The following is an 18,921-nucleotide window of genomic DNA, read 5'->3' on the forward strand; positions in this document are numbered from 1 at the left end:
GAATACGGGAGATTGTTGTAACATGTACCACACAGCCAGTACTTGCCAGATATTCCTGCAGCTCCTTTAATGTTGCTGTAGGCCTCTTGGTAGCCTCCCAGACCAGTTTTCTTCTCGCCTTTAATCAATTTTGGAGGGACGTCCAGTTCTTGGTAATGTCACTGTTGTGCCATATTTTCTCCACTTGATGATGACTGTCTTCACTGTGTTCCATGGTATATCTAATGCCTTGAAAATTCTTTAGTACCCTTCTCCTGACTGATACCTTTTAACAATGAGATCCAAATCTGTCAGATTGCGAGGGCATCTCCTGTGCACAGCCCTCTTCCGCTTTGGAAGCTCTCTGTGGACCATGGCTTTTGCTGTGGGATGCGACTTAGAAAATTTCAGGAAAGACCAACTAGAGCAGCTGAATTTTATTTGGGGTTAATCAGAGGCACTTTAAATGATGGCAGGTGTATGCTGACTCCTATTTAACATGATTTTGAATGTGATTGCTTAATTCTGAACACAGCTACATCCCCAGTTATAAGAGGGTGTGCACACTTATGCAACCACATTATTTTAGTTTTCTTCCCTCCACCTAAAAGATTTCAGTTTTTTTTTTTCAATTGCATGGTACAGTTTATAGGTCATATTAAAAGGTGGAAAAAGTTCTGAAAGGATTTATCTTTTGTCTAATTTTTTTACATCACAGAAACCTGACATTTTAACAGGGGTGTGTAGACTTTTTATATCCACTGTATATTACATATAGTACAGGCGCCATTATTACCAAACATAGCAGTCTAATTTTTAAGTTCAGAATGTTATGTATTTAGTTCTTTATTTGGCATTAATGGCAGCCAAGCTAAACCCAGGGGATCCAGAGAGGGATTTACCCAGCTTTCACTCTGCCACTGTACCTGTCTCTTCCTTCGCAACTGTCCCTGCCTTTGTCCTTTTCTCAGTCTCAGATCTGCCCCCCACACCTCCATCAGCCTCCTATCAGACCCCCCAGCCTACATCAGCCTCAAATCAGACTCCCGTCAGACCTCTCAGCTTTAGATCAGACCCCCATCAGACCCTCCAGACTCAGATCACACTCCCATCAGACCTCCCAGCCCAAGATCAGCCCCATCAGACCCTCACTAGCCTCAGATCAGCCCCCATCAAACCTCCAGCCTCAGATCAGACCCCAATCAGACCCTCACTAGCCTCAGATCAGCACCCATCAGACCCCCCAGTCTCAGAGCAGACTCCCATCAAACCTTCCAGCCTCAGATCAGACCCCCATCAGATCCCCCAGCCTCAGATCAGCCTCCATCAGACCCCCCCCCAGCCTCAGATCAGACCCTCATCAGACCCTCCCCAGCTTCAGATTAGCCCCTATCAGACCCCCAAGCATTTTGGCAGATTCACTTAACCTCCCTGGTCTTCTTTCCACTGCGCTGTACTGTGACCTGACAGCACACAGAGTGAGATCTCAGTGGGCGTCTACATACACTATGTCCGGATGCTGTATGTGTCAGGACACAGAGCGGGACCGGAAGAAGACCAGCCTCCGACATGCTAATGACTGCTTAGATAATGGAAGCGTTCATTAGAATTTTCCCTATATGCTCTGGCAGGGGCCAGGGGGCCGGAGAAAAGAAATGGACTATGCAATAAATTGTCTATTTAAAGGGATTCTGTCACCAGAAAAATCCCTTTAATCCAGGGCAACTAATAGCCACTGGAAGATCTGCCACCGCACTTATCCCTAACACTTGTTTATTAGATATCCTCTTGTGCCATGGACCTGAAAAATGCACCAAAAAGAAATGAAGAATTGCCAAAAAACACACTTAAATTTTCATATATCTCTATTGAATTTCAGCTAATATCTGGCAGCAGAATTCTAAAAATGCCAGAAATAATTGCCACAAGAAAGTGGAGTTTGTTTAAAAATGCTTTGTGTGAAACCACTTTTTTCTATCTCTTTTCAGGTGGCTACTACCTGACTACTATGTTTGGAGCCCTGTATCATATAAGCAGCTTTAACACAATCTCACGGAAACTTAGTTGGGAGGCCCAAAATTCTATTCGCCAATGGCAGCGCAGACGGACTATTCATCACAGACCTACTTTTCAAAAATCTAGTAAATTTAGCATGGAAATGTAGAAAAATGCGCAGCTCTTGGAATGTTATAAAGAACTGTATATTATAATGTCCACATGTGTTAGTGTGAAATAAGTTACTTTTCAGTTCTACAATGGTGATGTTGTAAAGCAGGGATGCTCAACCTGCGGCCCACCAGCTGTTGTAAAACTACAACTCCCACCATGCCCTGCTGTAGGCTGATAGCTGAAGGCTGTCTGGGCATGCTGGGAGTTGTAGTTTTGCAACAGCTGGAGGGCCGCCGGTTGAGCATCCCTGTTCTAAAGCATTTCAGGACCAAGACCTAGCAAGGAGAAGTCTGAATGCAACTCTTGGCACAAAGCATTATGGTCACAACGCTGATGTATACACGGAAGCTGATTTCTCTAATATATTGATTAAATGGGCAAAGTTGTTGACTGCATGATTATTTCCATCATAGGAACATAGGATCACTTGAATGATGGACACGAGCAGCACCTGATGGACACCATTGAATATAATGACATAACAGTGCTACATACTGCATTTTTTTGTGTCCAACATTTTTTACAAAATCTGTGATGGAGGCCCCTTACTTAGAGTCAGAGATGAGAACGAGGCCACATATGGACAGACAGAGCTTCTGGATTTTCCTGGGGCATTAAGGGGTGTACACTGTCTTAGTAGAGCTCAGTATTTGCTCTGTTCCCATATGGGTCTTATTTACTGGCAAGAAATACATTACAGAGACTTGAATTAATATGTAAGCTATAAGATATTTGAGTCTGGACATTTTAGTTTGGTTTTTGGTTCTTTTTTAGGAGGTACTTGGAGTCAGCATTTATAGGGGGATGAGAAAACTCATCTTTTTCTAAAAAGGGAGACTTGACAAGTCTGTGATTGAACTCTTACATATTATGACAAGCCATTTTTTAGTAAGCCAAACATGGCTTGGGTTTTCCATATGATCGAGGTCTATGAACGGTATTTGGATAAGGTCCAACTGAACCACACTAACATACAAGGCCTGGAATGACTTTGGTGCAACCGTCAATAGTGCCATTAGAAAGAGCTTCTTGTCCTACAAAAAACAAGCCCTCATACAGCTATGTTAACAGAAAAATAAAAAAGTTATGGCTTTGGGAGGGCTGGGAATAAAAAACAAAAACTAAAAAAAAGAAAAGAAAATTGCCCAGTCATGAAAGGGTTAAAGTTGGTTTGGAATCCAAATACAAAAAATAAAACTTAGTTCTCTGTTTACAGAGGTTGGTGATAGTATGTGGTCCCATAGCGCCTGGCTATGAAAACCAGTCACTCTCTGCCTGATCATTGCCTATGGCAATAAACTTGTTTGGTCACTGGATTTCCTTTAGTTAGCAATGTAGACAGATGGAGCATCAGATCCCTGAATGTAGGCATGTGTGACGTAACTGCCTTTCATCTCTACATGTGCAATAATTGCAAATAGGCACAACTTAAGGGCTCATGCACACGACCATTTGTATTTTGCGGTCCGCAAAAAAACACGGATGACATCCGTGTGCATTCCAGCCGGCCCTTCATAGAACAGTACTATCCTTGTCCGTAATGCGGACAATAATAAGACATGTTTTATTTTTTTGTGCAACGGAAATACGGACATACGGAAATGGAATGCACACGGAGTAACTACCGTTTTTTTTTTGCTGACCCATTGAAGTGAATGTTTCCGCATACGGTCTGCAAAAAAAGAAGGAAAGAAAGAAAATACTTTCGTGTGCATGAGCCCTAATACATAGTACAAAACAAACTAAAGACAGTGACGAGGTAAGATTTCATTTGACTAAACCTGAACAGAAATTAATATTTCAACATTTCACATTTACAACTGAATCCAAGCAAATATTTACAATGCATTTGTAGCCTTTAGACGTTCTATACTAAATGAAATGACAAAGTCAATTAAAAGTAAGACTTGATTAAATAGGTATGTATATACATCCAATCTAAGTAAATCCTTCCTCAAATACACACATGGTATAATAGTTAATTTCTAACCGTCTCTTATCTGTGCCATTACGTCTGAGCATCTTTGATGTGACATCTGATTACAGCACTAACATGGAAATGGACTGTTCGACTACATGACAAGACGACTACATGACAAGAAGCAAGCCCATATACAATATATAAGTAGATGGCTATCTTAGTACAATAGTGTACATAAGCAGTTTTTACAGTATAAGCTGAGGACAACCAGGGTGAGTTTCATCTTGCTAGCCTCCGTCAAGCCTGATAACACAATATGAAGAAATACAATAAGCTAAAGAAATTGCTAAACTCATGCAACGAGTAACATTGCAACCATAAGCAGTAAGCAATGAGGACATACATGTGTAGTAATAAAATGTTGCCCAAGTTCCTATTCAACAGCATATCTTACAGAATTGTAGCTTATGATTACATAAATACAGTCACGAAAGAAAAGAAAGTACACCCTCCTCCAATGTTTTTGGTACAGGTATCAGAGCCTGCTTGAAGGTGACCTAAACCTTTGCTGAAACCACAGAGGTGCAGGAGAGGAGGGCTTCTCAAGAGCTTCAGCTTTCATTGGATCTGCTTGGCTTTTCTAGTGTGCGGAGTACAGATCCCTTATACAGTCTATGGATCCATAGATCTGAGCAAAGCCGATTAATCCTAAAGGTGCAAAGCACTCTGAGAAGCACTGCTGCTCCTTTGTGGTTTCAGCAAAGGTTTAGGACCCCTTTAACCATTATGTAGGCCTCACAAACATCTGTAGACAGACAAATAACCTAGTTTTTTATTTTCCTACTGGCCCCCATTCTCCTGCTGTCAGTGTTTAAATCTGTATTGAAATATATTGTTGGGACCGCTGTGCATGCGCACAGGAGTCCTCTCCATTGTGTTAGCAGAGCAGTCCTCTGTTTTTCATATGCTGACAGAGGCAAAATAGGGAGGGGGAAGGGGAGCAGCAGGAAAATAAAAAATGGCAAGCTAGACTCCTTATGTGCAGTACTACTCATATATTACTGCAGATAACAGTACAGAATCATGGTGACAAATTCCCTGGTGCCAAACTGCAGGGGGTGCCAGGCAGCAGTGTAGATTCTTGTAAAGTAGTTTACTGTGGGGCACGGGAGCTTATGGCTTCTTTCCCCGCAGTTCAGCCTCATAGGTCTCAGGCCACTAGGCCTGAAACCTATGAGGCAGTAGAACGGCGCAGGAGACCTCACGTGACTTCCTGCTTTGTGTCTCGCAAATTGACGTGAGGACGTGGAACAGGAGGGCACAGGGTGACCGTCTGTGCCTGGGATGCTGGAACTCAGGTCACAGGCAGCGACAGAGAGAGGGTCACAGGTGACTATTATTTTATTTTTTTATGTATGTACATTACAGACCCAAAGTTTGGACACACCTTCTCATTCAAAGAGTTTTCTTGATTTTCATGACTATAAAGGCATCAAAACTATGAATTAACACATGTGGAATTATATACATAACAAACAAGTGTGAAACAACTGAAAATACGTCATATTCTAGGTTCTTCAAAGTAGCCACCTTTTGCTTTGATTACTGCTTTGCACACTCTTGGCATTCTCTTGATGAGCTTCAAGAGGTAGTCCCCTGAAATGGTCTTCCAGCAGTCTTGAAGGAGTTCCCAGAGATGCTTAGCACTTGTTGGCCCTTTTGCCTTCACTCAGCGGTCCAGCTCACCCCAAACCATCTCGATTGGGTTTAGCTCCGGTGACTGTGGAGGCCAGGTCATCTGGCGCAGCACCCCATCACTCTCCTTCATGGTCAAATAGCCCTTACTTTCAAAGTTTTCCCAATTTTTCGGCTGACTGACTGACCTTCATTTCTTAAAGTAATGATGGCCACTCGTTTTTCTTTACTTAGCTGCTTTTTTCTTGCCATAATACAAATTCTAACAGTCTATTCAGTAGGACTATCAGCTGTGTATCCACCTGACTTCTCCAGATAATACAAACTGATCCGTTCATGACGGATCCGCCCAAAACGCGAGTGTGAAAGTAGCCTAACTTTGGCCCTGACAAAACTGGAATCTGTGTAAAATTAACAGAGAAAAAAAATGAAATCATGCTTACTGCCTCCATTTGATTTGGCGGGCCGGCAGCCGCCATCTTGCTTGAAGATCTGGCGCGAAATCTCGCGTGGCCCGAGATGACGTTGTCACGCCAGCCAGCGTGATGACGTCATATGTGACCAAGCACAGGATTTCAGCTAAGATCTTCAATCAAGATGGCAGTGGCTGGCCCGTCACGAGCAAATGGAGGCGGTAAGCATGATTTTTTGGGTTTTTTACACTATTTCAGGTTAAATCGATTTGCTACCACGAAGCATGAGCAAATTCAGCTTCAATGTGAATCGAATTTATCCAGAAATTCGGATCGAATTCCACTTCGTTGGATTCGATTTCCTCAACTCTAATAACTTCTACCAGTAGTAATAAAGGAATGGTACATCACAGAATCATAGGAGTAGATGCTTCACAATTGTTATTACATGGGGGATGCAAGAGGTTACCAAAACAGACATGTCAGGAGAGGTGACAGGTCCTTTTTAGTAAACAAGTGCAAATGTGCCCCTGACTTTAACCAAAATCCAAGTGGCACAGGTTTTATAAAGGTCTTTCCCACATCAATCTGGAACTAGGCAATAAGGTCCATTTTGTTCCAGTCTGTTTTGTTGTGCATCTAACCCTAGAGTCACTTATAGCTTGTTTTCCTGACCTCATTGTCTTGTCTGCTGCCTGTCCTGACCTCCGTCTGATCTTTGCTTAAAGGGAACCTGTCACCAGTTTTATGGTGTCCTAACTAAGGGCAACATAAATAAGTGACTGATTCTCTTAGCAAAATGCTGGGTCACTTTCTTTAATTGACCCAGTCAATCTGCCAACATCTTGTATTGAAAAGCTCCAGCTGATAATGATGAGTCATGAATATTTATGAGCTCCTGACTCTCCCCGCCTACCTGCTGCTGATTGACAGTTTTTTTCCATATGAATCAGCAGCAAGTGGGCAGGGGAGTGGCTATATCTCTGAATTAAAAAAACGCTGGACTCACTGACATCACGCTGGACTCAAATCAGCTCATTAGCATGCGGCATGTGGCATCTTTGTGTGTATATTATGAGGTAACCATCTGTCACACCAGTAAGTGAATACATCTAAGGCACTTTTTAGTAGTTATTGATTGTATATAATTAGTTAGATTATAATCAAATATCCACATGAAAGGTTCCCTTTAACGTCTGAACTCCACCTGCCTCAACCCTGACTGTATTTGAAAATTCAAGCCTATGGCCTTTATACTGTAATTTGGCAACACCTGCTTGTCTGCAAGTCAGCCTCTATTAGAGTGCACTCACACGCTGCAGAATTTGTTGCAGAATTTTCCACGACTGAAACCCAGTTCCATTCATTTGAATGGGGTGGCAAGCCACATACAGGTGAATGGAACTGATTTTCAGTTGTGAAATTTCTGAAACAAAATATGAGTGGGAGTGCACCCTTAAAGGGTAACTGTCATATTTTTATTTTTTTTATTTGCTAGTTTATTAGAGCTAGGCATGTATACCTGAGTTAGTCTGTCAATCAGGGGCATTGCTAGGCTAAAACATTTGGGGCCTGGGCCCCTGATGTTTTGTCCCAGGCCCCGAATGTACTGCCTGCCAGGCAGATACAACTGTATTGCCGTCCTTAGGATGGCAAAACAATTGAATATAATGCACTGTAAGATCTGAAGGACCTCTGATGACATCACAGGTCACGTGATTAGTGCAGAAGGCAGGGGTTGAGAAGGACCTGTGATGATGTCACCATCATGTGACCAATGCAGGAGAGGCCCACAGTGAAGAGGAGAAGTCATTGGGAAGAAGTTGTCGTGATGTTTGCTACATGAGGAGAGGTAAGTGAAGGGAGAGGCAGAGCAATGGTGGGAATTGTGGTTATTTAACTGGGACTGTATATTAGGGCCGAAGGGAGGGATGTTATCATGGGACTAAATGTTCAGAAGAGATGTTATTTGCATGGGGCTGTATATTGATGGTGGCTGGGGTAGGGAGTGATGTTATTTACATGGGACTGTATGTTGATGGAAGCTGTGGGAGGGAGTGATGTTTACATGGAACTGTATGTTGATGGTAGTTGGTAGAGGGAGTGATGTTATTTACATGGGACTGTATGTTGATGGCAGCTGTGGGAGGGAGTGATGTTATTTACATGGGACTGTATGTTGGAGGAGGCTAGGGAGGGGGCGATTTTATTTACATGAGGCTGTATGTTGGAGGAGGCTAGGGAGGGGGTGATGTTATTTACATGGGACTGTATATTGGAGGGGGCTGTAGACATAGAGGGATGGTATTTACATGGGACTGTATATTGGAGGGGGCTGTAGACAGAAGAATATTATTTACATGGGACTGTATATTGGAGGGGGCTGGAGAGATGGTGTGATGTTATTTACATGGGACTGTATGTTGATGGTGGCTGGAGAGTGGATACCTGGCCTCCCATCACCGAGCCCAGTGGGAGCAACGCCGTCAGAACCCACAAAGCCACACTCCTGGTGCTCCACGTCCTGCCTCTTCTTCTTCTCCTCTCTCCTCCCATTTGTCCTCCACTCCACCTACAAATGTTCAAGCGTAAAAAAATCATGACGCCGGATAATCCTCTTGCCCAACGGATGACCGCTGGCTTGTCTGAACTGCTAGCCCGCCAACTACTGCCATATGAATTGATGGACTCGGAGGCCTTTAGAAAATTTGTGGCCACATTGGCACACTGCAATGGAAGGTAATATTTCTCCCAGAAGGGCATCCCAGAGCTATATGGCCACGTTCAGCGGCAAGTGAATGTATCTCTGGCACACAGTGTCGGTGCCAAGATACATCTGACCACAAACACATGGTCTAGAAAACACGGGCAGGAAAGGTACATAACTTTTACTGCCCACTGGGTGAACCTTCTGACGGCCGTCAAGCATGTAACCCGTGGCACCCGTGTGGATTTGGTGTTACCGCCACGGATTGCATGCAGGCCTGCTTCTTCTTCTCCTCCTACTCCATCCTCCGTCTCCTCCTCTTCCACTGCTACCGCCTCTTCCGCTGCACCCCCTAAGCTCCCCAGAACCTGTTCAACGTGCCAGGAGAGACGTTGCCATGCTGTGCTGCGGCTGTTGTGCATGGAAGACAAGAGCCACACCGGTCCTGCACTGCTTTCAGCTCTGCGGTCACAGGTCCATCAGTGGCTAACCCCACTCAATTTGACAGTTGGTAAAGTGGTGTGCGACAACGATGCCAATCTGCTGAGCGCACTGAAACAGGGCAAAATGACACACGTGCCGTGCATGGCACACGTCCTGAACTTAGTCGTGCAGCGATTCGTTGCTAAATACCGTGGGGTCCGGGACGTTTTGCGGCAGGCCAGGAAAATCTCTGGTCATTTTAGAAGATCTTACACGGCCATGGCTCGCCTTGCTGACATTCAGCGGCGACACCACTTGCCCGTTAGACATCTGATTTGTGACTGCCCGATGCGCTGGAACTCCACCTTGTATATGTTTGATAGGCTTCTCCAGCAGAAACCTGCCATTAACAACTACCTGTACAAACTCTGCGGCAGGACATGTTCTGGGGAGCTTGTTTTTTTTTCACCGTGCCACTGGCTGCTCATGCGCGACGCATGCAGACTTCTGCGGTCATTTGATGAGATCACCAAACTGGTCAGTCACAGCCAGGGTGCCATCAGTGATATCGTACCATATGCCTTCTTTCTGGAGCATGCATTGTGTCGTGTCATTTATCAAGCCGTCGATGAGCAGGAGCAGGGAGATGAGGAAGTCGCAATGCTGAATAAATTCCCAAGGGGGGCTACTCCATCTGAGACAAGTCAGCAGGAGTCTGAAGAGGAGTCAGAGGAGGATGGTGCCTGGGTGGAGGAGGAGGAGCAAGAAGAGCAGGCTTTAAGCTTTTCTGGGATCCCTGGTGTTGTCCGTGGCTGGGGGGAGGAGACAGAGGACGACATTCTCCTGGGCCAGGCCGCTCCACCGCTTCCAATTTAGAGCAAATGGGGGCCTTAATGCTCCAGTGTTTGAAGAGGGACCCCGTATAAAAATGATAAAGGACCAGTACTGGGTGTCAACGTACTTAGACCGCCGGTACAAACACAAAATGGCGGACATGTTACCAGAATCACAGAGGGCTGTCAGAATCAGGGCCGGCGCCACCCATAAGCAGAGTAGGCCCTCTGGAGTCCGAATACCAAGCAGTAGCACCTGGCCGCCGCCTGCGCCCCGCCCCCTACTTGTGATCCATCTGACATCATCTCCTTGACTCCTTCTGTTCCTGTACTTGCCGGCCAGATGCGCTGCGAGTGAGTTTGTTCAGTCACTTCGGGCAGAGCAAGCAGCACGCAGCTGACACACAGCTACAAGACCCTGGTGTATTTAAATCTCATTTAGGCTGTCTTTCAGAAAAGTTTCTCCTGGGATTCGAACTCACGACCTTTACACAAAATGGCGGACATGTTACCAGCATCACAGAGGGCTGTCAGAATTAGGGCCGGCGCCACATAAGCAGAGTAGGCCACCGCGTAGAGCGCACTCTGCCTGGGGGCGCCGACACTCTGGAGTCCGAATCCCAAGCAGTAGCACCCGGCCGCCGCCTGCGCCCCGCCCCATTCTTGTGATCCATCTGACATCATCTCCTTGACTCCTTCTGTTCCTGTACTTGCCGGCCGGATGCGCTGCGAGTGAAATTGTTCAGTCACTTCGGGCAGAGCAAGCGGCACGCAGCTGACACACAACCTTTACACATCAGTGGCAAGGCATTTACCCACACAGCTATGAAAGCTATATAGTTAATTGCTTAATTTTTTTTTACTTTACTGCCACGGGGAGGGGGGCTATTGGCGCCATGATACTGGCACATGGAGGGGGAGGAGAGAGGCACTTGATACTGGCACATTAGGGGGCAGGGGGAGAGGATGGCACTATGATATTAGCACATGGGGGGGCAAGAAATGGACATGAATCATGAGGGGCCGAAATGTGAAATGAGGCACTTGATACTGGCACATTAGGGGGCAGGGGGAGAGGATGGCTCTATGATATTAGCACATGGGGGGGCAAGAAATGGACATGAATCATGAGGGGCAGAAATGTGAAATGATGGGGGGGGGGGGGCAAGAAATGGACATGAATCATGAGGGGCAGAAATGTGAAATGATTGGGGGGGGGGCGCCAAAATGTAGATTCGCTTGTGTTGACAAAAATCCTTGCACAGGCCCTAACTTCGGGCGCGCAATCCCGCAAGACCAGTGACCTCCAGAGGTAGGTCTCGCGGGATCACGCGCCGAAGACACATGATCTTGGCAAGAGCCAAGGCAATGTGGACCTGGAGCACAGTGAGGAGCAGAACCTGGTGAGCACCCCTGGCAACCGCACTCTGACAACCTGTACTAGGGTGTCAGAGGCTGCAGGACAGTGACTGGCAGCAGGGTGGCACACACTTGTGTACAGGGGTCAGGGCACACCTGCTGCTTGACTAGGGGCCATAGATTCTGACTGGCACAGGGTGACCAGCAGTTACACATGGAGCCTAATTGGTGGCACAGACTGTCTAAAGGACTATGAATGGTACAGGGTGCAGGACAGTGCCAGACTGGCAGAGGGCACAAGGCAGCATACTGTTTTATGTTGCCCTGGTGGCACAGGATTTCAGACAGTGGCTGAATGGCGCCTGGCAGTGAATAGGTGGCACTGCTCGTGTTTGGTGTGCCAACCTGCTGAACAGCGCAGAGTGATTGGCATCACTGGGATGGTACTAGGTGGCAGACAATGGCTGGATATTATATATACATGACCATAGTCAGACTGGCACAGGGTACGTGACCATAGTCAGACTGGCACAGGGTACATTACCATAGACTGGCACAGGGTACACGACCATAGTTAAATGTTGCATGCAATAGGTGGCTGAAAAAGGGGCGGGTAAAAGGGTGTGGTCAATGGGCGGAGTCAAGGGGTGGCAAAATTAGCTTTTGCCTAGGGTGGCAAAAATTCTTGCACCAGCCCTGGTCAGAATGCAGCATTTCCAGGCCTTGCTGCGAGAGATGCTGCATTCTGCTGTTGTGGGCGCTGGCAGAGGAATTTCCACCCACAGAGAAACAGTTGCGAGTACCAATCCTACAGCGTATGCAAGAAGAGGGCGGTTTGAAGATGTGTTGGTCACTTTGGATATGAGATCATTCAAGAGCCGCCCTCCGGATCCAGCCTCAGAGAACGCCTAGACAGGTGTCCGACTACATCGGGTTAACGGCCAATGTGGACGCTCTGAGAAGAGAGGAACCCCTGGACTACTGGGTGTGCAGCCTTGACCTAGGCTAGAGCTTGCACAATTTGCCATGGAACTCTTGGCTTGCCCCTCGTCGAGTGTCCTGTCCGAAAGGACGTTCAGCGCAGCAGGGGGATCGTGACCGATAAGTGCAATCGCCTAGCTCACGACAGTGTGGACTACCTCACATTTCTAAAAATTAATGAGACATGGATATCAGAGGAATTCAACACCTGTGACGACCACGTTTAATTGAATTTCCTGATGACAGCCCACAAATATCCGCCACCACCCAGAAAAAATAATGGTCCCTGTCTTAGGTAAATACAGCGGCATAAAAGGCCTTTATTTGTCCGGTGAATGCCTAATGTTTGGGACCTCGGAGGAATTAAACACCTGTGATCACCATGTGTTATCGAATTTCAACTATTATCATTTGGGTTTTTTTCAAGAGGGGGGATTTCGTTAGCCATGTTTTTAATCCAATTTAATATCTTTTGTTCTTTTAAACATATGTATTTGACATCTATCTGTACTGGCCTGCAGTAAAATTGATATCTAATGATCGTCTAATATACCTCCAGCCACATAATTACTTGTTCTTTTCTGTCCGGTGAATGCCTGATGTTTAGGGCCTGTAATCTAACTGGCCAACAGTAAAATTGTTATACGGTGACCGCCTAATTTACCTCCAGCCACATTATGATTTGTGCTTTTCTGTACGGTGAATGAATAATTTTTGGGGCCTGTAGTCCACTGGCCTGCTGTAAAATTTATATCTAATGATCATCTAATATACCTCCAGCCACATAATTACTTGTTCTTTTCTGTCCGGTGAATGCCTGATGTTTAGGGCCTGTAATCTAACTGGCCAACAGTAAAATTGTTATACGGTGACTGCCTAATTTACCTCCAGCCACATTATCAATTGTGCTTTTCTGTACGGTGATTGAATAATTTTTGTGGCCTGTAGTCCACTGGCCTGCAGTAAAATTGATATCCATTGACCGTCTAATATACGTCCGGCCACATAATCACTTGTTCTTTTCTGTACGGTGAATGAATAATTTTTGGGGCCTGTAGTCTACTGACCTGCAGTAAAATTTATATCCATTGACCGTCTAATATACCTCTGACCACATAATCACTTGATCTTTTATGTACGGTCAATGCATAATTTTTGTGGCCTGTAATCTAACTGGCCAACAGTAAAATTGTTATACGGTGACCGCCTAATGTACCTCCAGCCACATTATCACATGATCTTTTCTGTCCGGTGAATGCCTAATGTTTGGGGCCTGTACTACACTGGCCTGCAGTAAAATTGATTTTGAATGACCTTCTAATATACCTCCAGCCACATAATTACTTGTTCTTTTCTGTCCGGTAAATGCCTAATGTTTGGGACCTCAGTGGAATTCAACACATGTTGACGACGACCACGTGTTATCGAATTTCAACTTATCATTTGTTTTTTTTTCAAGAGGGGGGATTTCATTAGCCATGTTTTTAATCCAATTTAATATTTTTTGTTCTTTTAAACATATGTATTTGACATCTATTTGTAATGGCCTGCAGTAAAATTGATATCCAATGACCGTCTAATATACCTCCAACCACGCCCCCTTCCCTGGCCCTTCGCTGTGATTGACAGTGCTAATGCACGACAGTTCGGATGGCTTTGCCGAACTGCCGGCTGTCAGTCACAGCGAAGGGGCGTGGTTACCGTGACTTGAAGCAAGGAGGCCACTGCCTCCGTGACTTCAAGCCTGACTAGAGAAGCGTGCTGGCAGGCAGATGTCGAGTCGAGGGGGAACGCGTGGGAACGGCGTTCCTGCACTTTTTTCATGGCAGGAACGCCGTTCCCTTTCAGGGCAAAAGGACCAGGAGGAAGCGGTGAAGGCTTTGTACTCACCGCCGCGTTCCTGGTCCTCGGCTGTCGGCTGTGAGGGCTGTGCACAGGAGCCGAGTGAGTCGCTCTGTGACGTCACTCCGTGCGCAGCCTACAGCAGTAGAAGAGGAGAGTCTGCGTCCAGGAGCAGGAGAGGTAAGTGTAAGTGTTTTGTTTTTTTCATATTTTATACTATAGGCTGAATGGAGAGGCACTGACTGGAGGCTAGTGGAGGGGGCACTCGGGGCTGGTGGATGGGGCAGCACTGGGCGCTAGTGAATGGGGCCATGGGGGCTGGTAAGAGGCACTGGGCGGCTAATGGAGAGGCTCTGGGGGCTGATATAGAGGACTGGGGGCTGATTAGAGGCACTAGGGGCAGATTAGAGGCACTGGGGGCTGATTAGAGACACTAGGGACAGATTAGAGGCACTGGGGGCTGATTAGAGGCACTAGGGGCAGATTAGAGGCACTGGGGCTGATGAGATCTGCTGGGGGCTGATATAGAGGCACTGGGGGGATGATGAGAGGTACTGGGGGCTGATGAGTGAGAGGCACTGGGGGCTAATGTAGAGGCACTGGGGGCTGATGAGATCTGTTGGGGATGATATAGAGGCACTAGGGGGCTGATGAGAGGTACTGGGGACTGATGAGAGGCACCGGGGGCTAATATAGAGGCACTGAGGGCTGATGAGATCTGCTGGGGGCTGATATAGAGGCACTGGGGGGCTGATGAGAGGTACTGGGGGGCTGATGAGAGGTACTGGGGGATGATGAGAGGTACTGGGGGATGATGAGAGGTACTGGGGGATGATGAGAGGTACTGGGGGGCTGATGAGAGGTACTGGGGGGCTGATGAGAGGCACTGAGGGCTGATAAGAGGCACTGGGGGCTGATGAGAGGCACTGGGGGGCTGATATGAGGCACTGGGGGCTAATGTAGAGGCACTGGGGGGGCTGATGGAGAGGCACTGGGGGCTGATGGAGAGGCACTAAGGGGCTGATGGAGAGGCACTGGGGGCTGCTATGAGGCATGGGGCTCCTATCTGAGGTCTGATTGGGGGTCATTCATATTGGGTTCTGATCTGAGGTCTTATTGGGGTCTTATTAACATTGGGTGTCTGATTGGTGGTCTGACCTGAGGTGTAATGAAAATTTTTTTTTTCTTATTATGCGGTGCCCACTTCCAGCCCTAAGCCTAGCTGCCTAGAGCACTGATCCGGAGCAGCTTGGTGAAAAAAGGCCTCACAGTCCCACACTCCTTCTGCTCGGCCAAGCCTGTCAGCACCCCTGAGGCCAAGCCAGCCAGCACCCCTGAGGCAAAACCAGCCAGCACCCCTGAGTCTTCAGAACTGTAAGTAAATTATATATAAGGGGAGTTTTGGTTTTGTTTTGATCACAATGTGTACATTTGGCTCAGTCAGCATGCTAGATTTTCTGGGCTTTTTTTTTTTTTTCCGCTACACGTAGCTTTCAAAAGCCCATTCACATGTATTGTATTTTAAAGGGGTTTTCCCATCTCAGACAATGGGGGCATATCGCTAGGATATGCCCCCATTGTCTGAAAGGTGCGGGTCCCTATATATATTTGTTTATTTCATGTTAATTTTGCAGTTGTTTGTGTAAACTGGCACTTTAGAATAAATGTTGCACTGAATTTTCAGCGAAATATATGTGGTTTTTTTTTGGGGGGGGGGGGGGGGGGGGGTTTGCAGTGGATCTTGGGTGAGTTCCCACACTTTTTTTTCCCAGGACTTGACAGGGGATTAAAGAACGTTTTTACAGCTTTTGCTTCAACTGCCTGCAGGAAGAAAATGATCGTTACAAACACGCTGCTGGCTACTCTCAGGTACTGCTGCCGGCTTGGGATGTTTTTTGGAGGTGACAGGTTCCCTTTAACTTTACTGGCAGGAAAGGTTTGCTTCAAATTATAAGAGGCCACTTTGCATTGTGTAGTTGCCCAAGACTTTTTATATAGTTCTAGGAAAGCATGCAAGATATGACAGGAATATTATTTTCCAACTTCTCATGTTTGCAAGGGATTATCAAAGATTTTACCAGCTGTATAATCTCCTTTCGAAATCTTGGCTGTGTACAAGCATACAGATACATGTTGACTGCAGAGTTGGAAAGGTCAAGCATGGTGCCCATGTCTGCAGCAATGTTAATGCTTTTACTATAGTCTTCTCTATCTATATCATAGTGCATTGTTTTGATAAGGACTTGGGTAACAAAACGTGTGGTGCATAGATAAGAAAAAGTCATGGAAATGGACACTAATAGCACCATTGACTTCAAACGTTGCTTCTTCACCATGACAAACGCTGAAAAACTCTTGCGGTTTTGCTGCATTTCACTGTGCACTTTGTTGCTTTGGCAGATCTGTTTTAAAATGAATCCATTGAGAGTAAAGATGATAATCAATGGTATGATATATACAAGAGTGTTCTGAAGCCATACCAAACAATCCACGTACAGCTTTGTCAACTGAGAATTGTAGACACATATAAATCCATTGGTCCCATTCAGTGGCTTGGACTCATTTGACCATAAATATGGAATAGACAGCAGGTGACTACAGAGAAAGACAGCCCCTATTAGGTAGCGTGTACATATTTTAGTACATATCTTGGGTTTGACACGCACAGCTCGGATTGCGATGAAACGTTCTATGGTAAAGCAGACAACCAGCCAAACAGAAGCATTGTAAGCGCCATACGTTAGCACATCTCGGATCATGCACCAAGGCCCTCGACTCCAGAAGGGATCTAGGGTGTAGAACTTAAGGATCATCTCCAGAATGACAATCTGAATGAGGACCAGTGTATCCGCGACCGCGATGGCCATCATATAACAACGACAAGAAGGTGAAAGTCCGCAATTACTTCTCCAGAAAATCAAGAAAGTTAATAGGTTTGCTGCAAAATGTAAAAGAGATTTACAATAAGGAAAGTGAAAAATGGAAACTGAGACAAATGTATTTTTAAGAGAAATCAAATCATACAATCATACAGTGTTAATCAGCTGCTTCTAAGGCCCCTTGCAGACGAGCATTCCTCCCGCAGCGAGTGTGCATCGCAGCCCCCGGCCTGACCTCCCAGCACTGACGGTATTCACATAGCATTATACTGATTTATGATGCTATGTAACCATTACAGTTCTGGAATGTATTGTATAACACTGGCAGCATTATGCCAGTGTTATCCAATACATTCCAGAACTGTAAGGGTTACATAGCATCATAAATCAATATAATGCTATGTGACCCCCGGCAGTGCTGGGAGGTCAGGCCGGGAGCTGCCTTGCGGACTCGCTTTGGGAGGAACGCTCGTCTGCAAGGGGCCTAAGACTACCAGGATATTGTCATGCATTAAACGAGGCATGGACTCGCGGGGCAGGGATGTAATACTACCATTTTACAAAGTTTTGGTGCAGTCTTATCTGGAAAATGCTGTTCAGTTCTGGGCACCAGTCCATAAAAAGGATGCTTTGGAACAGAGGAGCACGACTAAACTGATAAGGGGCATGGAAGGTCTTAGTTATGAAAGATTAAAAGAATTAAAATTATTTAGTCTTGAGAAGAGAAGTATAAGGGGGGACATGATTAACCTATACAAATATATAAATGGGACATACAAAAATGGTGATAAATAGAGTTGAGTGGACACCTGGATATTCGGGTTCGGCCGGTTTGGCCGAACTTGAAAAAAAAATTCGGGTTCGGGACCCGAACTTAACCCAAGTCAATGGGGACCCGAACTTTTGGGCACTAAAATGGCTCTAAAATAGTCCTGGAAAGGACTAGAGGGCTGCAAAAGGCATCAAAATGTGCTTAAGAGCATGGCAACTGTTCTGCAAACAAATGTGGATAGGGAAATGACTTAAAATAACATAAAATACAGAAAAATTAAAAATAACAATCTGGATCTAGGAGTAGGAGGTTGAGGAGGCGGTGAATGGGTGGATGTGGCGGTGTAGGTTGACGTGGCGGTGTAGGTGGAAGCGGCGGTGAAGGAGGAATAGGTAGCCAACACTGATTTGTGTTATTTTTTATTTTTAAATTGGGGTATCCCCCAAAATATTGGGACATATAACAAAATAAAATAAAGAGTAAGTGCACTTGAGTACAAGAATGGATGGTTGAGGCTGGTATAAATGTCTATTCTGCACAAGGTACAGACAAGTTCTGTGGGATCCATGCCTGGTTCATTTTAATAAACGTAAGCTTGTCCACATTGGCTGCGGCCTGTGATAATGCTCTCTGCTGTGCTAAACACACGTTCACACTATACACTGGCTGCAGGGCAGGTCAGCACCTCCAAGGCTGACAAAGCTTTTCCACATTTTGGCCATGCTAACCATGCCTTCTCAGGTGCTGGCGGTGCCCCAGCTGCGTTGGCGACCTCTTCCTCCTCCTCTGCCTTCGCCTTATGCTTCCACTGTGCCCACGCTGTCAGGTGGGAATGCTATCATCAACGTGCGCTTGTAGTCGCGCATCTTCCGATCAGTTACAAATGTTTTCAATAAATTTAGTTCCCTGTCAGCAATGCAGAGCAGGGGTTCATTCACGGCAAAAGTG

The 18,921-nt window shown here is 45.9% G+C and overlaps 1 protein-coding gene across 4 annotated transcripts in view; it reads left to right on the forward strand.

The window, feature by feature from the left end:
- The window catches only part of LOC120994944 (ras and Rab interactor 3-like), a 31,601-nt gene extending 29,408 nt beyond the window's left edge, over positions 1–2,193 (forward strand). For all 4 annotated transcript variants that reach the window (XM_040423855.1, XM_040423853.1, XM_040423854.1 and 1 more), the window contains one exon: positions 1,968–2,193. In XM_040423855.1, coding sequence (XP_040279789.1) covers positions 1,968–2,143 — 176 coding nt within the window. In that variant the 3' untranslated portion in view covers positions 2,144–2,193. The remainder of the gene's footprint in view (positions 1–1,967) is intronic.
- Positions 2,194–18,921: the final 16,728 nt, after the last annotated feature.

The sequence above is a fragment of the Bufo bufo genome, chromosome 3 (assembly GCF_905171765.1).
Source record: "Bufo bufo chromosome 3, aBufBuf1.1, whole genome shotgun sequence".
NCBI lineage: Eukaryota > Metazoa > Chordata > Amphibia > Anura > Bufonidae > Bufo > Bufo bufo.